The sequence below is a fragment of the Leptonychotes weddellii genome, chromosome 6 (genome assembly GCF_054177405.1).
Source record: "Leptonychotes weddellii isolate Sample4059 chromosome 6, ASM5417740v2, whole genome shotgun sequence".
NCBI classification, from domain to species: Eukaryota; Metazoa; Chordata; class Mammalia; order Carnivora; family Phocidae; genus Leptonychotes; species Leptonychotes weddellii.
This window is the reverse complement of record NC_138374.1, coordinates 16,463,946-16,489,759: the sequence shown is the minus strand read 5'-3', so window position 1 is coordinate 16,489,759 and position 25,814 is coordinate 16,463,946. Positions and strand designations below refer to the sequence as shown.

Genomic DNA, 25,814 nt, shown 5'->3' with positions numbered 1-25,814 from the left:
TGTGCTCATGTCACATGGGGGAAATCTTCCAAATGGGTTGGATGCACACAGCACACAAGAGAACATTTCCATACAAAAGAACTCTAAAATCACTCCACAAACATGGGGACCACAGAATGACAGATCACACAAAATTCTTGCCTCAGTTGCAGCTTTAACCATCTCAAGTTGGCCTTTGTGAATCTGAATATTCCAAAAGAAGCTGTTGAACAGTTTGAGCAACACCCATCCCGTCAGTCTAAAAGGAGGAAAAAAAAAAAAAGAAATTCAAATGTATATACATACGTTTAGAGAGAGTTGACTTTTGTCTACTTAAGTTTCTGAACCTACAACCGAAAAGTACTTGTAAGTGACTTAGTACGTGTATGTCTGTACCTGAACTACTGAATTAAAGAGCTGACTTTTACATGCACACTTATAGATACATGTATTTATTATAGACTAAAATCTTACATTTCTATTTATCTATTTATTACAGACTAAAATCTTACATTTCACTCAAATAGCACACTTTACACTTCAGAAGCAAATCATTGACGGAATATTTAGGTGAGCAGAAAGCTGTATAAAACCACTCCCTTTAAGATATGGATATGTGAAACCCAGCTTACAAGTCTAGAGATAAGTCAGCAGTCATGTAAGGGCTACTATCGATTAACAAAGATTAAGGCACCTTAAAGCCTACCACAGGGCTACTTTCCATGGAAGTTGAATAAGAATATAAGGAGTTTTGGGCACCTGGGTGGCTCAGTTGGTTAAGCATCTGCCTTCAGCTCAGGTCATGATCACAGGGTCCTGGGATCGAGTCCCACATGGGATCGAGTCCCTCATCGGGCTCCCTGCTCAGCAGGGAGTCTGCTTCTCCCTCTACCCTTCCCCCCTGCTCATGATCTCTCAAATAAATAAAATCTTAAAAAATAAAAAATAAATAAAGTAAAAAGGAGTTTTAACAACAGAATATGTCCAAACTTCCTCTGGACCAAAACCATTGTGCTAGGAGAGTCTAATTGTTCAGTCCATGTTTGCTCAAAATAGGATGGCTCTCACTGAAAACTTTGTGCTTTGCCTCCTAATACCTGATCATTGTTGGTGAGACAGTGGCAACCATTTCTTGAAGGATCCTTTTGGCTTTCTTTTTCACTTTATTGATGGCTTTTGATTGCTGCTGAGCAGAACCATCAGGGTTTAATTCAGCAGCCACTTCCGCAATTGCCTCTTGCACTCTGGAAAACGGAAAGACAATGTAACTGGTTCTATGCTACATTCTGCATTCAGTATTTTCTAAATCATAGCTATAAGTCACAAAACAAAATGTATCTTCTTAAAATGTGATTAACATGAAAATAAGCTCAAATTAGATATGTTTTATCTGGCTGCCTAATAAATATTAAGGATATTATATTCCTAAATCAATGAATCCCTGAGGAATCTGGAAGGCAGCTTTAAGAATTTAACTCAAATTCACTGGGTAACAGCTACAGGAATTTGAATGTTCCAGGTATGTTGCGCGGGATACAAAGTTACACTCTAGCAGAGGGGAGAGAAAGAAAGGTTATCGCTTTAGGCATATAACTCAGAGGTATCCAAAGCCCACTGCCAAAGTAATGTGTGATTTTTCTTTTAAAGACCTAATTTATTACTCATTTACATAGTGACTTTATTAGTAGAACTACATGTAAAACTCCCTAGGAGGGATCAGAGAGGGGCATAAATATTTACAAGTGTTTTCCACATCAACCCAGTAATTTAAGAAAGCTCAAGATTAAAACAACACAGAGCAATAAGCAGTGAAGTAAGAGGTAAGATTTAATCCAGTTTTGTAAATTTTCCATGTGACTCAGGGAAGAACACATGAGGTTAAACCTCCTTAAATCACGTTTAATATCGTAGTTATGAGTCAAAACCTCTGGATGGAATGAAACATACTTGAAGGTTTTTACCTAGAAAACAGAATATACAATAACCCAAAGGAGTTTCAAATAATTACGTTTTCTCCCACTGTTGCTACTGATTTTAGACTAGTACACAGCAAAACCGCATATAACCCCAAAATTCATTAATATAAAAGTCCAATTCCACAGGTTGCTGATGCACCTTAGGCCATTCCTTTAATACCTTTATTTCAATCTGGCCAGGAATGTTTTTACAAGTAATTGAGAAGATAATTAAATCTCCATTATCAACTATTTATTCATTCATTATTTATTGAGTACCTACTACGTGCCACCACCGTTCGGTCCTTAACAACCACACTACAGGGTTTCTAAGCAGTCTTTCAAACCACTCTGGTCTCTGGCTCCCCAAATCCAGATAAAGGTCTACCATGGTGACACCAAATAAGGTGGATCAGAGACCAACCTTCATGCAAACTCTCATATTCTAACACCTAAACTTGAGAATGATTTATTTCCCCACTCCATCTGAGTTCCAGTCAGTGTCTCCCATTTGTAAGTAAGCTCTTCTGAGAGCAAGGACAGAATCTTATTCTCTTAAAATTTCTAGTAAGGATTTCCTAGCACAAGAATTTGTGCCTAGGTACTCAAAAACTGACAGAAATATCAAATGTGTTTCCCTTTTGGCTATAATGATAAGAAACACAATGTCCCAAACATTCGTATTACAGAAAACTTAACAGAGAACTGGAAATATGTTCATCTCTGAATTCCGACTCTCCTTTCACATATTAGAAACCCATTCAATTGTTAATGCATAAAACAAGACTGCTATTCCCAAAACCATCTGTTCTCCTACTTTTCCTTGCTTTCCTTTGAAGTTTAACATTTAACATTTGGAAATGGAAATCCCTCTTGAGACAGAGTCCCAGAGAAAGTAAAGGTTAATAAAGGCAGGCAATTCCTACCCCACTTCCCCCCCCAACCCCCCACCTCTTCCCTTTATAACAGCATCCCCACCCTTACCTACTGCTGTTCAGTACATTTTCAGCCACATTGGTGGCAAACATGCCTTTATGGACATCTCGCTCTTGAACAAAAAGCACGTAAGAAAGACGTCTTGCAAGCCATCCTCTGTGCCTGCAACGTGAAAAGGACTTAGCAGAGAAGTAGTCTAGGAACATCTACAACAAATTGCTTGACTTGTACAGTAGTGTCCTGCTATAAAAACAAAGCCTTGTTTCATCTATTCCTGAAATTTGGTGTTCTCCTTTAGCAAATTCTCCTTAGTAGTTCAGGAAGATCTATGCAATTTCATTCCTGATTTCTCTCGTGTACACTCAACTAAAATTTAAACTTGGAATTTGTGTACTAAAATGCTTGAATGGTGTTACTCTGCCAATAATAAATCAAATATAAAAACAAAAGAAATAAAGTCTTACTTTATTAATACATTTTTTAAAAGCAAGTATGTTGAATGCTATATATATATATGTAACTTACAGCTATGAGCTATAAAGAGATAATTCAGAAGTCTTTTCTACATGAAGGGCTAATTTTTTATTAAAGGTAATTTTTTTTTTTTAATCTAAGGTAATCACTGACTCTGACAAAGCTGAGTAGTTGACAGAAGTCAAGGATAATTAAAGTATGGTCTAAACATTTGTACACTGGGCTTACGAAGCCAGAAGTTCTTACCTTTCCCCCGCCCCCAACATTTGACATATCTAAGGGATAGGACGTATTCCCATTGCTGTTGGTAACTACGTGTTACTTATATGGGGGCTTGGGACAGAGACCTCAGAATAACAATGTTACAAACCTTCATATGCAATGATTTGAAACCATTTGTAATGATTATTTAATGCCTCATTATCATTTCACCCATAAAGACACTCAAATGGACAGATTTCAAATATAAATTCATGAATTCTGAAAAGCTCTCAGTTAAGGAAAAGTAACTGGAGGAAGAATTGTTGATGAATCATTTGTTCCTTCATCTCTTTTCCTGACATTCTCTTTTTCTACCTCCTTTCCTTTGTCTCAATTCTCTGCAAACTTGACCCACTATGTTAAGTGTTTAATTCTAAATTCTTCCTTGAGCGAACACTTTCACAATTGTTACTGGAATGTGCAAAGTCCCAGCTCTTGATGAAATCCTTTTGTAATGGATTGAAAGCGGTGTGTGTCTGTGTGTGTGTGTGTCTGTGTGTGTGTGTGTGTGCTTAAAAGTGTCTAGGCTTGGGGCGCCTGGGTGGCTCAGTCGTTTAGCGGCTGCCTTCGGCTCAGGTCATGATCCCAGGGTCCTGGGATCAAGCCCCGCATCAGGCTCCTTGCTCGGCGGGAAGCCTGCTTCTCCCTCTCCCGCTCCCCCTGCTTGTGTTCCCTCTCTCGCTGTGTCTCTCTCTGTCAAATAAATAAATAAAATCTTAAAAAAAAAAAAGTGTCTAGGCTTTGCTTCATGTAACACACAGAGAAGTGAAGTAGCCAGCTCAACTGCACAGGCAGGTCATCACGCGGACTGGTTACAAATCACCTAGTCAGTATAGTGTAGGTTTTTTTTTCTTCAATGCTTTCAACTGGGGACAACAAATGAATCCTTTGGCTTTATACATAAAATGGCTACTTACATAATCAAGAGACTCTATGAGATCCCTTAGGATCTTAAGTCAAAAAAGGGAGAAAAAATATCAGGGGGCAGAATTGCTCCTCTCTCCTTTAAATTTAAAAGAGAGAGAGGGGGAGGGAGAAGGGTAGCATGGGATTGGGAAAAAATATGTCCCTTGACTTTGGTTCTATTAAAAAAAAACAAACACTTTTATATGCAGGTATTGTCATGCTCACTTATTATCTCATCACCAATATATGATCAGTAACATCAGAAAGCCTTCAAATTTACATATTTGACTTCTTGGATCAATTTTCACAGAATTTCAAGCATGTCTCATCACCTGAACCTACTGTTGACCTATTCCAGGCATTTACTCTTAGAACTAAGTAGAAGGACTGGCAGCGTTTTTGGCTGCCATTCTCTCCTGCCTCACAGACATTCACACAACCTCCCCTCCCCCCTCCCTTATCCCCTAGCCTAGATTCACATAAAACAAAGCCTCTTTTCTCTCACTGGGATGCCTAACAGCCCATCCCCAAGTGCCTGACGTCTGGAAGAATTCTAAAGAAAGTCTTAAGCTAGTAATAAAATGAAAGAACATTTGCTCGATACAGGAACACATCTTCTAAAACCCAGATTAGGTTGATTTCAATTTTTAAGCATAAAATAATAATAAATCATAAGACATTCAAACTTACCCTTTCCTCAGACAAATCTTTATCATGTTTTGGCACACTTCAGATATAAAATCAATGTGCAAATAAAAAGAGAAAGCTATAAGTGATATCTACACTCTCATGAAATAGTTACTATATAATTACATAGTGGTAATAGTAACCAGTCTCTCAGGGGGCTGTGCTACTTCCAATTTTTAGGTCAGGCCTCTTGTGTCAGAAGCTCAATTCTATTAATTCTCAAAAAGACGAAGAAATTCCTCTTAGAGTATATCCCTTGATTATTATAGTTTTTCTTTTGAGACGTATTAGAAATAAAAGAAATTTCTTTTTACCTTGTGTGAGTTTCATTGATATAAATAACATTCCGCAAACCCAAAGATGGGATACTGGAGTTGAAAAATTTATCCTACATGAAACAAAATAAATGTAGACATAAGTATACAACTGGATGGCTGGTGAAGGACTCACATTACTACTTTTTTTTTTTTAAGATTTTATTTATTTGAGAGAGAGAAAGCACAAGCTGGGGGGAGAAGCAGGAGGAGAGGCAGAGGGAGAGGGAGAAGGAGATTCCCCAGTGAGCAGGGAGCCTACCTTAGGCTCGATCTCAAGACCCTGAGATCATGACCTGAGCTAAAGGCAGACACTTAACCGACTGAGCCACCCAGGCGTCCCACATTACTATTTCTTGATAACTTTTATAACTCAAGTATAAAGTTAAGCACTGCTTCAAAAATCTAAGTGATGAAGAAAAATGTTTTATTGAAAAGTACTTTTTAGTCTTCAAAGAAGGTCACAAACTCAGAATTGAGGCTTACCACATTGCAGAGGAAACTGTGCCTCCCTTTCCTGCCTCACTCCCTACCTCCAACCCAAAAGAGTTGAAGCTACTGAGAGCTTATTAAATCACTGACAGGAATATTGGAGATTTCAGTATTCCCCAAATGCAAAAATACCATGCTAAGTACCATGTAGTTATCATTAGATTATTAAATCCGGCAATAATCCTGACACAATAATTATTGTCCCCATTTTACAGATAGGAAAATTGAGGCTGATGGAGGTTCTAATATTCAAATTTACATCTTGCTCTAAAGAGTACAGTCCTTATTTCTCTAAAATGACTGTTTACTTAATTGGAAAATGTATGGCTAAAGGTCACTCTCTTTACAGGAAAACTTAAAGGATAACTCAAGAGATAGTTCTTCTGGAAAGAGAAAAGTCTGTAGCTTTATCAGTGTGGACAAAAAGGTAAACATTCCATAAATAAATGCTGGGAAAGCATAATGTACCTTCAATAGAAGATATAAAAATATTTACTTGGAATCTCTTTAGAGATAAGGAAAACAGGGTATCAGAGAAAGGGTAGCAAAAATCAAAAAATTACTATGAAAGTACTGTTTAAAATTATTTTAAATAAACATGCCACGGAAGAACTTTAAGATCAAGTTCAACTCCATCAGGTACTGTATTTAAGCAAAAATCAGTTATTTACTATACAACTCATCCATGCCCACCCCAAAACACCCCCCCCCACCATGACCAAATAATTTCCTATACTCTCTCCTGACGCCTGGGTGGCTCAGTCGTCTGAGCTTCAGACTCTTGGTTTCGGCTCAGGTCGTGATCTCAGGGTCCTGGGATCAAGCCTCGTTGGGCTCTGTGCTCAGCACAGAATCTGCCTGGGACTTTCTCTCCCTCTCCTTCTGCCCCTCCCCCATGTTCGTGCGTGTGTTCACTTTCTCTCTCTCAAATAAATAAATCTTTTTAAAAAAGAATAAAGTCAAGGTATTATTTTGACTTTTTAAGGATTTGAAATTAGAATTAGATGAGATGCCAGTCTAAAAAGAAAAGCCACATGATCATTTATTTAAATTTTTATTTCTACTGGCCTATTAATCTGAACTGGCCTTACTCCTAGACTATAAATATCATGGTCCTTCAATTCTACCAAATTCCTGCAACAAGGCGCTTATGATTTAAAAGGAACAATATTTATAATTAAGAATATTTAACATAAATTGCTTGGGTCCCACACAAATCTTTCCCAAGTTAGTGAATCCCTTTACACCAGACTCAGAATTCTACTTCCTGCTAAGCCAACCCTGAGTAGAAAATTCACACAGCACAGTCAGCTACCCACACAGGTCATAAGCAATGTCTATAAATGAAAGGCACTCAAAATGGCAGAATTTCTGTCCTGATAACTGGCCCATCCCAGAGAGAGTTAACATCCAGGTATACCTTTTAAAAGGTAACTCTACTGCCCAAGAACACAGCCACTTCGATTCTACATTCCTGGGCTAATTCATCCCTCTAGCAAATTACCAACAAAAGCTTGCCTTTCATCCAACTGACTCTTTTCAAATACTACACTGTAATGTGAAAGATTTTGCATGACATGTGTTTGCTTCACCAAAATACAAACAAACCCACACATACTCTATTTAAAATCTTCAGCCTAACATTTTATTTTTTAAAGATTTTATTTATTTATTTGAGAGAGAGAGAGAGTACGCGCGCACGTGTGCTTGAGCAAGCAGGAGCAGGGGGAGAGGGGCAGAGGGAGAGGGAGAAGCAGACTCGACTCAGGACTTGATTCCAGGACCCTGAGGTCACCACCTGAGTTAAAGGCAGAGGTTTAACTGACTCAGCCACACGGGCACCCCTTATTTTATGTTTTAAAAAGATTTTATTTATTTATTTATGGGGGGGGTAAAGAGAGAAAGAGAAAATCTCAAGCAGACTCCAAGCTGAGCACAGAGCCCGATGCACAGCTCCATCTCACAACCCTGAGATCATGACCTGAGCAGAAATCAGGAGTCGGACGCCTATCTGACTGAGCCACCCAGGCACCCCAATCCTAACATTTAGTAACCATCCTTCACTATAATAGTCAACAGATACTCACCCTCCCTACCCATCCCCCCCGCAACAGAAACTTAGCAAAAGGAGAATAGGGTAAAGCCACAGCTTTAAAACTTCACTCTGTCCTGCTATCTCTTACACATCTCACTAGGATTTTAACAGTGAGTCAAAAGTTCAATATCTAGAAGTTCTATGAAGGTTCCCATCAACTCTTTAGAATTAAGGAGGGCATGTGATCGATGAGCACTGGGTGTTAAGCAACTAATGAATCACTGAACACTACATCAAAAACTCATGATGTACTATATGTTGGCTAATTGAACTTAAAAAATAAAAAAATAAAAAAAGAAGAGAGATCTAAAAGTAAGATCTACTCTTCCCCTAAAGTCATACTAAACTAAAAAAAGAACCAGGGTGCCTGGGTGGCTCAGTTAAGTGGCTGGCTTCAGCTCAGGTCATGATTCCAGGGTCCTAGGATTGAGCCCTGTGTTGGGCTCCCTGTTCAGCAGGGAGTCTGCTTCTCCCCCTGCCCCTCCCCCTCCTCCTGCTCTCGCTCTCTCAAGTGTGTACCCATTCTCTCTCTCTCAAATAAATAAAATCTTAAAAAAAAACTAAGAAAGAATGAAATTATCACTTAGTATCAACCGTTTGACCAATATTTACTGAATAAATGAATGGAAAGAAAAACTGAGTCAACACCATTACTTGGAATATTTGGTTTATAAACATGGGCCTAAGTTCTAAAAATGAATTAAGTCCATTAAGACTACCCAATAATAAAATTCACACAAAGTTGGAATTTCACTGTTTATTAAAGGTCAACAAGCATTAACATTCTTACCCAGCTCTGGGGAGTACAGGAATAACAACATCTTCCAACAAATGGCCTTTTCCGGCTCATTAGGCTTTCTTTCCATTTTAAGGTTGCAGATCTGAAGACAGTAGGTCTGAAACCACACTCACCCTAAAAAACGTTAATGGAAAAAAAAAAGTGTCTGAATGGCAGGAGAACTGTATTTGTCCACTTGATCTCTAAAACTAAGGTATTTCAGATAGAGGAGAAACCTAAACTTAGGTTTCTTTTGGTAGTGTAAGTTTCTCAGAGTGATTTTCCTTTATGGTACTCCCCTCCATCATCAACACTTGGAACAAAACTTGGAACATAAGCAAAATTTGAGCACCTGAGAATAGCAATAACTAGCAAGGACTACCGCACACTCAGAGGTTCAAAAACAGTTTTACAAGGTTAAACAGCCCATGACAGCAGCAGGATGACTAAAACCAGACCCCTGGATCCATATGCTAACAGTTAATCTTACTCCTCTTCAATCACGGACTCCCGCAAAAGCACTACAAAGCCTTACTCAGTAAGCAAGTTGTTATGCACAGCTTAAAATATTTTCCTTTAAATAAAAAACAAGGTAAACTTATGTAACATTCTTTTATCCTGACAACAGAGTTTAAAAGCTGGAATTCTTATCATAGCTGTATGTACTGTCCAATTAGGGTCAAATTCTGCTCCTCTGTTCTAAACATTTTGCTCACTGAGTTCATTAGTTGCTCATAGCCCACTGATACAACATTCTCAAAACGAAGCAAAGAAACCCCAAAACTCCAACATCATTTTTATATAAAGCAGATAGTGTTCAAGAAATATTTTAAACATGCCATGTTATGTCAAAATAGAAAAAAAATACAAGAAAATGCATGTCCTTTGAATTGAGATTCATACTAAAATTTATTTTTATTTTTTAAAAAAACTTTATTTCCATTACAAAATTCATACTTATTATGGAAAATAGATACAGAAAATATCTTTATAAGTTCACCACCCAAAACAACTCCTAGGTTTTTCTATGCAAAATATTTTGCTTTTTAACACAATCACTATGCTTAAATATCCCACCCAATTTTTTCTTCCCAATTAACACAAAACCATTAGAATGTTTAAATATTAGGCTCCATAAACATATCTTCTAACAGCTGGAGGCAGTTTCTGTAGCTATTAACCTCTATTTGATACTATGTTTCTTCCAGCTACCTTCATAAACAACACTGAAACAACCATCTTTAGGTTGAATGTTTCTAACCTGTATTAAACTTACCCATTCCTCATTTGCATGCTTACATCGACCAACACTGTATTCTGATGAATTTGGCAAATAAGAAACATCTATTGTGCCAAGGGTCAGTGCAGATTCATCCATGTCACAAGAAGCAACTCCCAAATCATGTGCTATAAAAAATATACATCATTTAAATTAATGACTAATCCAGACAGTAAAGACCAAAACTCAAAATTCTGACCTCGACATTATTTTGCTCCATCATAGGATGTCAAATGAACTACTGGTGGACATCCACCATGTTTAGTCAATGTATAAAAGCAGACTTTGATGTGTTTAAACTCAACAGCTCTGGTAGACTGTTCTGATTTTTTTTTTTAAATCAACATTTGTATCTTTAGATTTCCTGAACAAAATAGCCATGAATGTGCAAGGGTAAATAACAGCTTATTTCAGGTAGGTAACAAAGAATTATTTCATTTGCATTAATAACTGAATAGTTCCTGGGAGGATGAAGGTATGTGTTTGTTTAATTATATAGAAGTTACCTGTATGCGCACAAGTAGATGATTTTTTTTAATTATGTGCTGGGAATTTTTGGTCATACATACTATGCAATATAAAAATAGTGAAGGCAAAGAGGGCACCTCTAAAGTTTCCCACTCAAAGTGAATTAAGCTCTAAATTTTCTTGTGATGCCTTAAATGCAACGATATTTGCACTTTTAATACATTTACAAAGCTCTAAATCAAAACTATACCATCTTGAAATATCTGATTTAAAAATTTTCATCCTTGGCGTGCCTGGGTGGCTCAGTTGTTAAGCAGCTGCCTTCTGCTCAGATCACGGTCCCAGGGTCCTGGGATGGAGCCCCACATCAGGCTCCCTGCTAGGTGGGAAGCCTGCTTCTCCCTCCCCCACTCCCGCTGCTTGTGTTCCCTCTCTCGCGGTGTCTCTCTGTCAAATAAATAAATAAAATCTTTTTTTAAATAAATAAAGTTTTCATCCTTTTCAATAAGCCTTTTCGTACCCTAAGGGAAAATTTCATTAACAGTGAACTGCTAAAAACAAAACAAAACCAAAAAAAAACAGCGATTAACCTAAAATATAAAAACTCCCTAACATAATGCTCAAATTGCTTTAGCTTTTGGCTATTTCTCACCCTGCCTTAAATTACTCCTTTAAAACTCTGAAAGGTCACGTCCAGGGTAACAGTGTTACTCCCCATATGGGTTTGCTGCGATAACTATTATTCTCAGCACAACCATATCGTCCTTAACAATTTAACATGACATCAACCTAACATAATAGGTCATTTGAGAGAATAGTAAAGCAATGCACCTGGCATGAAAGCTCTTCACTATTATGAAATAAATCAGCTATCAGTTTCACATGCAGAATGTAGCTGCAACAGGGGGAGGAGCCCCGTTGCTGCCTGAGAAAAAGAAGTTGCTGCTGGCCCCAGCGACGGGAGTAGTGGAAGGAGAGAGTCCCGTGCCAATAGGAAGTCACGGTTCGCTCCTCCCTCCCGACAGCGTTTATCCAAGGTCAAGAAGTAAAACAAAATCTGGAGGCGCCAAACTATAAGCTGAGGGGAACTAACTCCTTTTTAAAGGAAGAGAGAGAGGAGGATCAGCTCTGAAGCCAAACATACCCAAGTTCGAATCCCCCACTGCTGACTATCTGCGTTGTCTTTGAACAAGTTGGTTAACTTCTACGCCCTGGTTTCCCCATCTGGAAAATGGGCATATGATAGATCTTACCTCCTGGGGTTGCTGGGAGGGCTGCACAGTACCTAAAAAGCGCCTAACAGTGTCTGGCACACGATGTGCGCTCAGGCCAATCATTTGTTAAGTGTCATGGGATTGTCCCCAGCACCAGCGCTCGCAAAGCACCCCAGCTGCCCGAAAGCCAATGCCCCCGCGATCCCTTCAGGTGCATAGGCTACTCAGTCCACAGGAACTTCCCTCCTCCCCAAGGGAGCCCATGCCGCAGCCCGGTCTCCCGACCCCCACCCGGCACGAGCCGGGCCCATTTCTCAGGGGGGAATCCTGGAGCTCCGGGGAGGTGGACAACCTGCCGGCGTGGCGCCGGGTCCAGCGGAGACGGCGACGACGCACCTATCGCGGCGCTCCGGGCCCGAGCAGCTTCCCGCAGCCGCTCTCGCCCTCGCGGTCCGCACCCCGCAGCTCCGCCGGCTCCGGCTTCTGCTCCTGCAGCCGCCGGCACTTCGAGTCTCGGCCGGTGCTGCTGCAAGGTCGCGTCCCGATGACGCAAACGGCGCCCGCGAGTGAGCGGAGCCTCGGCGAGTCCGCGGCCCCGGGCTGGGCGGGGGGCTGCCGAGGGCTGGGGGTGTGGCGGGCTCCGCGTGCGGATCGGAGCAGAACATGTGCACACCAGGGGGCCAGTGGGGCCAATAATGGAGTGTGAGTGCCTAATCGAACGGGTACTCCGCCTAGGCGCTGAGTCACGTGAGGGTGTTGTGCGCGCGCGTCTGCGCGCTCGTGCACGTGCGCCTGAGGCTGCTTTGTGTCAATTCTGCCCATCTGCAAGTCTGTGCCTGCGCCGGGCTCTTTTGGGACTGTTCGCTTGGGTTGTGTGGTTCCCGTGTGTATGTGTGGTCTGTCTTATGAGATTTGTAAGAATATGCAGAAATTGTTAGGGTTGGGGGAGGTGGGGATTGGGAATGACCCTGTTGTGTAATTTCTGTAACAGTGGCCGAGTACCTTTTCCTGAATAGAACAAAATGAGCTGAAAGAGAAACAAGGCTTGAAAGAGCCTGAGTCCAAGTTTGCCTACCTTTAATTCTTCATGGGGCACAAAGAAGTTCTTTCACAATATTTGTCATGCCACTGACAAAGCAGGTGGTTATCAAGAATATTAGCAATTTGGAAAGCAAAGGATAACCTTTTTACATGCACCTTAGCAACCAGCGTGAAGTTTGAACCAGCAGATAGGAATACAAAGATGATTAGGTCGTAGTATAGTCCCTGCTCTCACACCGCTGCCACCAATCCTCATCAACTCCGCACACATTAACCCTAACCTTCTCATGGAAACACATCTTCCATGTCCTCCCATCAAAAACCATCCAGAGCTCTCCACAGTCCAAATGCCTGAGCCTGGCACATAAGGCCTCCACAGATAGACCTCTACTTTCCCCACTGTTCTCCAGTAGAAGCTCCTACTCCAACCTCTCTGGTGGTCCCTAGTCAAGCCATGGGCTCCCATACTCCTAACTGTGCTCACACCATGTTTTCCTAAATCCTGTAATTCTTTCCTGAACTAGGTCTCCAAGCCTTCCCTATTATCTCCAGCTCTCAGTAATCACACCCTTCTGTGAAATCTCACAGGTTTACTGTGGCACCACACCTTGGGTCTTTATCAATATGTGTCATTCTTTCATAACAGTATGAAATCATCATCAATGTCTGTGACTTATCTCAGTCTCTTAGATAATACAATAACACTATTGTAGTAAACACTCAATAAATACTGTTGAAGCTGAGGAGCAGGAAGAAAAACAAGAATTCCTTTTCTTGAACTTTCTACTTCTAAGTCCATTTCAAAATGCAGAGGTGTCCTACTTTTAAAACAATCCAAAACTGTGGGAGTAGCTATTCATAAAAAAAAAAAAAAAAGACTGAGCTGCTTGAAGTCAAAGGCCCTGCCTTTATTCAACCCCACACACCCCTTTACTCCAAGCACACACCTGAGTACAAAAGGACTGTGCTGACAAGAATGTGATGAATTCTAATTCCAAAACATCATGACATTTTGTGTATAGATTGTTGGTCCCTGACCAAAAAGAAAGAAAAACAAAACAAAACAAAAACAAGGAGAGGAGAAAACAAAGGAAAGTCTCAGGGTTTGAAGTCATTGCTAAAGAGAAAGTGATGAGAAATGAAGCAGAGAGAGTATTGCAGGAATGAAAATGGAAGCCAGAGGGAAAAATCAGATTTTCTTACACAGAGTTTATTTGTAGGCAACTCTTCTGTAACACCCATCGCCCAAGGATGTACTGTACTTGCAGGAGATGTGGATTGCAGTGTAAGGTATTTCAGGTTACATAATGAGAATTCTTTGGGAAACAGTTGACACGGCAATCTGTTTTATCAACAGAACAACAATAATCTATAGTAATCCAGTCTAGCCAGCCAAGATGGAACAACATTGACTGAATTTACTCTCCTACTAAAACAACTAAATAAATTAATTAAATAAATAGGCAGCATTGCGGAACAGTGGTCCATAGGGAGAGCAGACGAATGAGGTGGTTGCCTCTGATTGCCTCTGCTTACTGCCTAAGAGAGCTGCCAGGCAGCAGTGTAGAGAGGGGGATCAAGGAAGAGCTAGACAGACTCCCTGAGTTGAGGAGATAGAACTGGGAGACCGGGAAAGCTGAAACAGTGGGAGCTGGGAGTTGAGTGCTGGAGAGAAGAGAACTATACAGTGAAAGAGGAGCTCTGGAGACCTACAAAAGGCCTTGTTCCAGTCTTCAGCTGATTAGCATGTGAGCGTGAGGAAGCAACCCATGGCCAGGGAAAGAGCCACCTAGAAAGAGAGCGAGAACAATCATCAAAGCTTGCACAGGGCAGGAAGTTGTTCCTGTTCCCACAAATCAGAGTGGAAAGATACCCAGTGATTATATAGGACCAGGAATAGGACCTGATCCTGGCACCCAGATCAGAAACCTCGTAATTCATGACTCAATAGGTCTTGTCTCAGTAGTGGGGTAAAAATAACCATAGAGTAAATGCTGCTCTGGTCCTACCGAACAAATCCTAAAAGCCAGCACCAAAAGGACCAAACTGTTTCCAAGAACAAACTATCCCAAAACCAGTACAACAGTGCTTATAGGAAATCAGAGATATCTACCACCCAATAAGATAAAATTCACAATGTCTGACATCCAATCAAAAATGATCAGACATACAAAAAAAAATGTAGGGAAAAAATGGCCCATATAAGGAGAAAAATCAATCAATTGAAAGAGTAACAGAGGGGCACCTGGGTGGTTCAGTTGGTTAAGTGTCTGCCTTCGGCTCGGGTCATGACCCTGGAGTCCTGGGATTGATCCCCACATCGGGCTCCCTGCTCAGCGGGGTGTCTGCTTATCCCTCTCCCTTTGCCCCTCGCCCCACTCTTGCTCTCTTTCTCTCAAATAAATAAATAAAGTTTAAAAAAAAAGAAAAATGAATCAACTGAGTCACAGAAATTATAGAATTAGTAAACTAGGACATTAAAAAACAATTATAACTGTATTCTATATGGCCAAGGAAGTAGAGATATGGAAAATCCTTAAAAAGACCTAAAAAGTAAATACCTAGAAATCATAAAAACATTGTCTGAGATTTTTTAAAAAGATTTTATTTGTTTATTTGACAGAGAGAGACACAGCGAGAGAGGGAACACAAGCAGGGGGAGTGGGAGAGGGAGAAGCAGGCTTCCCACAGAGCAGGGAGCCCAATGCAGGGCTCGATCCCAGGACCCTGGGATCATAACCCCAGCCAAAGGCAGACGCTTAACGACTGAGCCACCCAGGTGCCCCAACACTGTCTGAGATTTTTAACACACACACCCTACACTTCTATGGGACTAACAGCAGATTAAGCATTACTGGGGGAGAAAAAGGTTAAAGAACCTGAAAACATTGCAACAGAAACTCTCCAAAATGAAATACAGAGGGAATAAAAAGCCTGAAAATATAAACAGAGTATCAGTGAGCTTAACATACACATAACTGAAGTCCCTGAAGGACAGAAGAAATATGGGAACGAGGAGGGGTCAGGGAAGACAGAAAAAACAGTTGAAGAAATAGTACCTGAAAACTTCCTGAACTTGATAAAAAACTATAAACTCGCAAATCCAAGAAGCCCAACAAACTCTTCAGTAGAAAAATGAAGAAAACTATACCAAGGAACATCACAATTAAATTGCTTAAAACCAGTGGTAAAGTGAAAACCTTAAAAGCAGAGAGAAAAAAATATACATCACTATGCAAAGGAACAAAGATAAAATGAGGACAGTTTTCTTATCAGAAATTTGCAAACAAGAAATCAGGAAAGCAGCATCTTTAAAGTACTCAAAGAGGGCGTCTGGGTGGCTCAGTCGGTTAAGCGGCTGCTTTTGGCTCATGATCCTGGGGGCATGGGATCGGCTGCTCAGTGGGGAGCCTGCTTCTCCCTCTCTCTTTCTCAAATAAATAAAATCGTTAAAAAAATAAAGTACTCAAAGAAAAAACCATCAATCTAGAATTCTTTTCCCCAAATATATAGATTTCAAAAACAAGACAAAATAAAGACACTTTCTGACATACATATTTTGGCCATCCATTGCAGCCAACATGGTCATATGACCCAGTTCTGAGCAATGAGACCTAAGAGAAAGTCAAATTTGAGGATTTCCAGAGAAGCTTTTCTTAGTAAAAGGGAACAGACAGCTAGCACTGCTTCTTTTTCACTCTTTTCCCCCCATTTGTTCCGTAACTTAATGTCCAAACCCAACACCACCAATCACACATCTCTGGATTTTTGTTAAATCTCTATCTGTTGAAGCCAGTAAATCTTGTTTTCTGTTACTCAGAGGCAAATGCATTCCTAACTCACGTTTAATTTTGAGCACAATTCTAGCCACTAGAATGACTCAAATATATAGGGAAAAATGAGAGAAGAGTTAAGAAGTCATCCCTACCAGTGTTATCATGCTGGAGTTTGTGGCCATGGAAGTGATCGTAGAGCCTGTCATTTAGAAAGTACGTTAGGGGGGCGCTTGGGTGGCTCAGTCGTTAAGCGTCTGCCTTTGGCTTGGGTCATGGTCCCCGGGTACTGGGATTGAGTCCCGCGTCGGGCTCCCTACTCCGCGGGAAGCCTGCTTCTCCCTCTCCCACTCCCCCTGCTTGTGTTCCCTCTCTCGCTGTCTCTCTCTGTGTCAAATAAATTTTAAAAACTTAAAAAAAGAAAGAAAGTACGTTAGGCCAGAAGAGAATGGAACCCCTCTGACTCACTTTTACCACATTTGTGGCAGAGTAAGGACTTCAATTCTACTAAAAACTGCTTTATTTAGTAAATTAAGCCACAAACTTCTAATAACCCCAGTAGGACGTAGGCAAGCTTCAGGTAGATCTGCCTTGGCATCTCCTACAGGTTGGGCTACCTGACTGGACTCAACTCCCCACCCCTCTACCCCCAAGAAGGAAGGCCTGCAGGAACTAGGTAGGGTTCCAGACTTTCTTTCAGCCATTAGCTGCACCTCAGGGCAGGGCACCAGTTCCAGAGGTGGTCTGGGGCACTGGATCAGAGAACTAGTGGAGCAGCGTACTTAAGAAATTAGCTTGTAAGTCGAATTTTTTTTTTTACATCTAATAAGTTCATTCTCAAGAAATGGAAGGTATTTTTTCCCCTTCTCCCAGGCTTGTAGCCAGGCTCTTGGGTTTAAGTCTCGAGATTCCCCAAGGCCGTAAGGGAGGCTAATTGCAAGTAACTGCCTTTTTGTTACTGAAAGCAACAAAGTGAACAGAGGGAGGTGTTGGGAACCAAGAGGGGCCAGATAAAGCAGGCCTTTTTAAGCCCTATTAAGAAGTTCCAAAAATTAAAAATAACATTGTGACATGTGTCAAAAATGTCATGGACGAATTCACAGGCCCTTTATTCTGTAAAGATTAGAGAAGGATGAATCAAAACAGAAGCCCAGGGGGCGCCTGGGTGGCTCAGATGGTTAAGCGTCTGCCTTCGGCTCAGGTCATGGTCCCGGAGTCCTGGGATCGAGTCCCGCATCGGGCTCCCCGCTCTGCGGGAAGTCTGCTTCTCCCTCTGCCTCTCTCTCTCTCTCTCTCTCTCTCATGAATAAATAAATAAAATCTTTAAAAAAAAAAAAAACAACAGAAGCCCAGGTCCGTGGACCTGGCCAGCCTGGAAGGAGGAGGCAGTGACTCAGGAGCTATGATGCAGGCAGGGGCCTGCCTGGGGCCAACTGGCTGCAGAGAATCTAGGTAAGAGGAAAGTAAGTACATTTTGTAAGCTACCATTGGTTGAGCACTTTTTATGTGCCAAGCACTCTTCTAAGTACTTCATAGGCATTATCTCAAGCAACCCTCTGTATCAGTCATGGCACGATCTGGAAAACAGCCCATGCCAGACCACCGGAAGTGTGATTTTTATACAGAATCCCTCTTCAAAAGGTCTTGGAAGAGCTGAAAGAACAAAAGGGGACTGTGTCGCAGCCCAGAGATTAGCAACACCAGATCAGTACTCTAGGGCTGGAGCAACAAAGATGTTAACACAACCAGAAGCCAGAGCCACCTAAGCCACATCTGGGACCAAGGAGAGAGGGGCTGCCTAGGAGGACCCCAAACCACAAAGCTGCCGCAGCTGGAGGTGCCACCTGAAACAGGAGGAACACCCTCCCTGGCTTTCCTCCCTTTCTGCCCTCTCTCCACCTGCAAGCCCCTCCTGTTGGCTGAAGCAAACTGCAAAGAAGCCTAAGGAATGAGTTTGCAGGGATCACTCCCCTCCCCGGCATAAAGTAGAGCAGGGAAGGATGGGGAATGGATCTGAGAGCAAAAAGAAAAACAAGGGGCCCATCCTCCCCACAGCCCCATGAGCCAGGAACAACTATCACCCACATTTTTTCAGATGGAGAAACGGAGGTATTGTGGAGAGGTTAAGTGAATCCAGTACCTGGCAGAACCTCAATGTGAATTCAGATCTACCTGATTCTAGAGCACAAACACATAACATACATTTTTCAGCCAGCTTAGGTGAGAGCCTGGTAGTTAGAGTAGTCACGTCCCAGGTCTGAAAAGCATATCTTAATGTTAAACCCACTCTATAAAGATACTCAGATGGGGCTGGCTTAAGAGCTGAGCTTCAAGTGAGGACATCAGTGGGCCAACCCTGAATCCTTCTAGCAGAATGTCTGAGAACTCTGCAAGGACTTTGGAGCCAGACACCCTGGATTCCAATCTTGGTTCTACCATTTACCAGCTATGTGACCCTAGGAAAGTTATTTAACCTCTCTGAGCCTCAATTCTCTCATTTTAAAAGTGGATTTGCTCATGTCCACTTCCTTATTGGGTTATTTTGAGATTAACTGGAATAATGTATGCAAGATAATTAGCATAGCACCTGCTGCATGGTTAAGATTAACTAAATAGTAGCTATTATTACAATTGTTAGTAGTCTCCTCTTGCAGAGACTTTGGAGACAAAAGAGAGATCCTAATTCCTTGAGCTTAAATGCTAGCAAAGAATTTGTCCTAAAATCTTTGGAACTCATATAAACTCTTAAAGTTACTTTGTTCTGGAAAGGGTGTCTCTGTATCAGTCAGGATGGACTGGGTTATGATACAGTAACAAATGTCTCAGAGCCTTAAGACAACAAAGTTTATTTCTTGTGTATGCTACATGTAAACTGCAGGTTATTACAGAAGCTCTGCTCATAAAGGTCACTGAGGGTGGCTCCATGTTGATACACACTTCCTTATTTGCTGAGGTCTTCCTTATTTTCTGAGGCCAAGAACAGAGAGTATAAACCATAATCTCTTAATCCATACATTGCTTGTGTTCCAATTTCATTAGCTAAAGCATTGTATAAAGCAAGTGGGTGAAGAAATGTAATCCTACCAAACTAAATGTCAGATTAAATAACCAAACATTTACGAACAACTCTAATGACTATCAGAACAACCTCAGTGAACCTTCTTGTTGGGATGGATAAATCAAAATTCCCAATCTGGAATGATGAGAGTTTGGAGCTTTTGACTGGCCAGACTACCCTATATGACATCATAAAAGTTTACCTTTGTTGTGCCTTTGTTGCATTTCTGAAGACAACATGTAGTTTTGTTCCTAAATATTGCTTTAGGTCACTTCTCTGAAAATCACTGTTGGTTTTTGGAAGATATTGTCCAAGGGGGTTTGTGGAGTTGAGATGCTAGCTGGACAGAAAGCATCTTGTCTTCTGGAAGAGGGATCCTAATGTGGACTAGATGGTGAGTGCCCAGACTTACCCAGAGTCCTTCTACTATTGTACAACCTGATGTCAGATTATCAGACACTGATGGCTTGCTGAGCAAGTTCAAGTTCTAGCAGAAGGAGCAAGGCCTTTCCTCAGCTTTCACAACCCCATGCTCTCCTGGATTTCTTTTTCCCTACCTAGGTGTTTTTTCTTGGCAACTTTTGCTGGTTCGAGGCCCCCCTTCGTTCTTACTCCCTACTCTCTCAACAGACCAGGAACCTAGGAGGAGTCATTCTTTTTTTTTTTTTTTTTTTTAAGATTTTATTTATTTGACAGAGAGAGACACAGCGAGAGAGGGAACACAAGCAGGGGGAGTAGGAGAGGGAGAAGCAGGCTTCCCAACGAGTAGGGAGCCTGATGCAGGACTCGATCCCAGGACCCCGGGATCATGACCCAAGCTGAAGGCAGACGCCCAACAACTGAGCCACCCAGGCGCCCCTTAGGAGTCATTCTTAACTTCTTCCTACATCCAGTCCAACACCAACTTCTAGCAATTTAACCTTCTACATAACTTTAAACCCACCATCCTTTTACCGCCTCTCTACCTGTACTATCCTAATGCAGGCCACCACTATCTTTCCTGGGAGGCACAAAACTTACTACCAAGACTCCTCATGTCTGCTTCCCGTGCACCATCCCCCCAGACATCCCACACGTCAGCCAGAGCAGACGTTTAAAAATGCAACACTGAGCACTTCAAACACCCCCACTTCTCTGTCTGATCCCCACTGCAAGGGATTAAAATCCTTTCTATTGTTCTTGCAGTTTTTAGGACAAAGGCTTTGGACTTTTAGGACAGAGACTTTTAGGAAACAGTCTTCAACATGGCCTCTAAGACCTGGCCCGTCTACCCTTGATAACCTTCCCAGCCTCATCTCCTCCCACTTGCTCTTTCTCTCTGACATAGGCCACCCTGGCTTGCCTTCAACTCCTTAAGAAAGATGGCTCTGCCCTTCTCTCACACATACTCCTTCCTCTGCTGGCTGTGGTCCCCACCACAACCCCCTCTTTCCTCTACAATCCATGCTTCATACCACAGCTCAGTTCCCACCTCCTTGTGACAACCTTCACTGACCCTCAGACTAAGTCAGACCCCTTGTCAGATGCTTCTCCCCCATGGGACCTATCACAATTATAATTAAAGACTCCATTATAGAATTAGCCATTTAACGTCTGCCTGTCCCTCTTAAATTCTTGACCTCTTCCGTTCCCCTCTCGATTTCCTAGCACCTAACAGTGCGTTGCACAAAACAGATGCTCCAGATCTGTTTGTTGAATGTCTAAGTACAAGATGTGATTACTTATTTAATAAAGGAGAGTGTGAATGGCTGTTACAACTATCAATAGTCATGGACAAGTATAACTTTAAGAATAGAAGTATTCAAGGAGCAATACATGAACCATAGAGTTTTAGGGGCCCAGGACTCTATGGGTCTTGAAGAAGCATGTATCCAAGCTGGGTAGAGAGATAGCAAGCAGATTACCCATTCCCCCCACCCCCCGACCCTCACTCCCTGGATCAGAGGAGAGGGAACAACATAAATACCAGGGGGAATAGGGGCCCAGGTCTCCAGTGGTGACCAGCAACACAATGGGTGGTGGTCTGCCATGGATGAGTATCCACAATGGAGAACAAGGCAAAGCAGAGGCTGGGAGGCAAACACACATGTGCCTTGTACACTTGAAGGGAGGAATTTGAAAATACTTGAAAGCCAGACATGGCTGGAGATAGACTTATTTCTATTTCCTCCTTAGAATCAGTTTTTGTCAAAAAGGAAAAAAGTTTTCATAAAGAGGATGAGGAGAAGCAGAACTACTTTGTATTTAAATTATTCTTTTTCTAATGAGATCGAAGTAAACTAGAACTTCACTTATTAAATCTAATCAGGAAGAGCCACAAAGTTTAACTAAGTCTCCATTTAGAATACTTTTAAAGACATTTAGTTTTATTACTTTTGGGGACATAGAAGCTCTAAGATTTTCTTTTAGAAAATGTATTTTCGGGCGCCTGGGTGGCTCAGTTGGTTAAGCGACTGCCTTCGGCTCAGGTCATGATCCTGGAGTCCCGGGATCGAGTCCCGCGTCAGGCTCCCTGCTCGGCAGGGAGTCTGCTTCTCCCTCTGACCCTCCTCCCTCTCATGCTCTCAAATAAATAAATAAAATCTTTAAAAAAAAAAAAAAGAAAATGTATTTTCTTGGATGTTCCAGACATACTCCTTATAACCATCTTTCGCTTTTAGCTTGCAGATTTCCCAAAATAAAAGGTTTCCAAAGAGTGTTATCAACACAGTTTCCAATTTTCTAAATTACCTGATACAAAGCAAAACCTGAATAAGCGTAATAATATGATCGGCTGTGATTTTTACCAAACCTTTTCTGACAGTCGTCATCATATTATTCCATAAAATATTTGAATTAGATTACAAGGATGATCTCCAACATGAAAGTAAGATAGTGTATAATAGGCTTTCCATAACCCAGAGTCACAGGGTACAATCCCCTCTTGTAGTCCCGCTTGGTTGTACCGCTGATGGTGCAGGTCACTGAGCCCGACCCTTCACTCGGGGTGACTTACACCTCACCCATTCCTCTTGTACATCCAATTCTGCTTAGGAGATGACAAAACAGTTTTCCCCTTTATCAGATTATTTTATAGTTATTTTTTCCAAAGGCTGTCGGTTCTGCTCCAGGGTTCCTACCTCACCTCCCGAAATTACTGGCACACATATGTAAATTTAGCATGCATCCATGAATTGTAGAATTCCCAGTAACCTCTACAGGTTACAGATGGGATTAAACAAACTTTCATATCCACAATGTTGCTTTTCTCTAGGTTGATTACAAATGATGTTTTTAGAGGATAGTCCATAAGCTTCTAGGTCACCTGCTCATTAACTGTTGAAAAAATATAATGAATTACATCGTAAGCCCCATAAACTGATCAAATCCTGGAATGAATGAAATTTCAACCTCTCAGAGAGAAGGCTTAGTTAACTTTAAGCTCTACAGTGTCCTGGCATGCCTTAGGTACATGGCATGAATTTTTTAGTGGTGATAATAGTGAAAATAAAATTATCTAGTCAGTAACCCCATTTTATAAACCACAGTGACGCTTAGACAAATTCTAATTAAAAGAGCAGTCAGCTGGCTCTCCTCTGCACGTGACCTGCAAACTGTTCTTATCCACCGGAGGAGGTACCTATAGGAATCCTATTATTAATGAGGCATGTGCTTGGAGATTACAACATGGCTACCATTCAGACATGTCCGAAATGGTAATTACTCTGAACCATTAATTACAGCTTGACAAAATCCGGGACTGTGAAGGGTCTTGGAATGTTAAATGCAAACTCAATCTATAGTTTTAATCTCTCTGTGCCTCATTTTCCTCATGTGTACAGCAAGACTAGTCATAATATCTGCTTTATACGGTGGTTGTGAAGATTAAGAGTTAAAATATGTAAGGCCCTGGTGGACAGTACCTGGGGTAGAGAGGGCAATACATAATGTTTGCAATTCCCATAAGAGTTCCTGGGAAGATGTCTAGTCTGGGAGGCTTCATTTGATCCAGGGTCATAATCAGTCAGTGTGGTAGTTCAGAATCACAGGCTTCCCCAGCTCCAACCCCAACAACTTCCTTTTTCCACTTACAAATTTGCATAGAGTCTTCCTTCGATGACTATTATATGGGTTGTGTCACTAAAGTCCTAAAAGACTCCACTCTTTGGAGTCAGGGGAACACTATGAGAATCTGATGAAACTCTAGATTCTCTCCAGAGGGAAAAAAAGGTACACGTAAAAGTTTGCGTTTGTGTTTGATTTCAGGGGGTTCGTCACCCACCCCCCTGAGGTCATCCATGGACCCCAGATTAAGAATCAGTGTTTGACAGCATGGCTTAGAAGACAGCTACATTCGGGATCTTGTTCTTTTAACAATGTCTAAAGCAAGATGAGACAGAAATACATATTTGCATTGCAAAGAAGTATTAATTACCATTAGCCAGGTAAGTACTTTCCAATGAAGGGTTTTGGTGATGATGAAGAGGATGAAGAAGGAGGATGAAGAGGAGGAGGAGGAGTCATCCAAAGCCAATAAAGGTAGGTAAACTAAAGGTAGACTTGTAATTTAAGTAAGCTAGGTTTGCAGCACGGCTTTGAAACTGGGAAGTGCCACATGGCTGTTATTATTAGCAACTCTAGAGGCAGTTTGGGTAACTGATTGTATCTATGGCTTTCTTTAAAACCGCCCACAGGCAAAATATTTTCACTGGGGCCCTTCACGCCTGTTCAATGATTCAGACACAAAAGAAATGCTAATTATGGGAACTGAGCTGTGAATTCTGAGTGACCCTAGGGACAAAATGATTATCTGGTGGTCTTATGTTGCTGGAAATTTATTAGGGGATTTTAAGATTACATTAACTGGTTTTCACCTTAAGTGCTCTGCCTGGAGAAGCATTTAAAGGCTCCTGATAAGAAAAATTTCAAAGAGGCAATGGCATCAGCCAAAAGATCTTTTGGGTGAGTCAGAGGTACTATAAGGAGAAAAGCCCAAGTGAGGTGGCTGGGATCAGCCAGGGTGGTGGGATGGGCTTGCCACAACCGAAAGCTTCCAATTTGATGAGGGCTCCCCTAGGCCCCTTCCCGTCTCCAGTTTCTAACAGCGACGAATGCCAGAGACCAAAGAGGAAGAATAATATATTACAACAAAGGTCGGAGAATGAGGCCAAGGACCTCATTTCTGCTCCATTATGGTCTCAGATTGCACCTCTAACTCTAAAATCTTCTCAAGGCCCACAAGTCGACATGCTGTTACCCCTGTTGAACTTTGCCATCCTCCTCTCCCTGGTCCCCAAGGCCACCCCTCTTCTTGAACCATCCCAAGCTCATCCCTGGCTCGGGGATTGCTTACTTGTCCCTGCTGTCAGGAACATCCCTTTTCTGGATCTGCACATGGCTGACTCATTCTTATGTTCAGGTCTTAGCTTGGTTAGCAACTTTCTGTTCCCTGCTTCGTCACTTTCTTCTGTGCCATCCTATTTTATTTTATTTATAGCACTTATCACTATCTGATAATAATCTGTGACTCATTTCCTTTATGTTACCATCATTCCCATGAGAATGTAAGCCTAGGAGAGCAAGGACGTTCTATGTCAATCTCTGCCTTGGCCACCACACCCCACGCCCCGGCTTAGCACAGAGAAACCACTAGGTATACATTTGTTGACTAAAAGAATGAATGCTCAGGAATAGCATTTGCTCTGTGCCACGCACAGGGCTGTGGTTTTTACAAATACTATCTCACTGAATTCTCACACCAGCCCTGCAAGGTAGGTATTTATCTACTATCCCCATGGCAGAGATTAGGTTTCAGAGAGGTCGTGCCACATTTCCAATGTCAAAACTAGCTTGTTACATGCTAGCAAGTAACCAAGACCTGATTTGAACCTAGGCATGTTTGACTCCAACACTCATAGTCTAAATCAGGAGTCAGCACAAGTTTTCTATAAAGGGCCAGCCAGCAAATACTTAAGTCTTTGGGGGCATATGGTCCCTGTCACAATGATGCAATTCCATTGTAGTATGAGAACAGACAAAGACAACACATAAACAAATGGATGTGGCTGTGTGCCAAAAAAAGCTTTATTTGCAAAACAAGTGGTGGGCAGGATTTGGCCCAGGGG

General features: G+C 41.6%; 1 protein-coding gene across 5 annotated transcripts in view; it reads right to left on the bottom strand.

The window, feature by feature from the left end:
* Nucleotides 1–25,814, bottom strand: part of GPAM (glycerol-3-phosphate acyltransferase, mitochondrial) — a 59,037-nt gene that overhangs the window by 21,722 nt on the left and 11,501 nt on the right. For 2 of the 5 annotated variants that reach the window (XM_081823548.1, XM_081823550.1), the window contains exons 2-7: nt 10,154–10,284; nt 8,890–9,012; nt 5,513–5,586; nt 2,919–3,032; nt 1,077–1,223; nt 142–238 (exon numbers count right to left, since the gene is read on the bottom strand). In XM_081823548.1, the coding sequence (XP_081679674.1) occupies nt 142–238; nt 1,077–1,223; nt 2,919–3,032; nt 5,513–5,586; nt 8,890–9,012; nt 10,154–10,255 (657 nt within the window). In that variant the 5' untranslated portion in view covers nt 10,256–10,284. The other 3 variants (XM_081823547.1, XM_081823546.1, XM_081823551.1) reach the window with 3 other exon arrangements.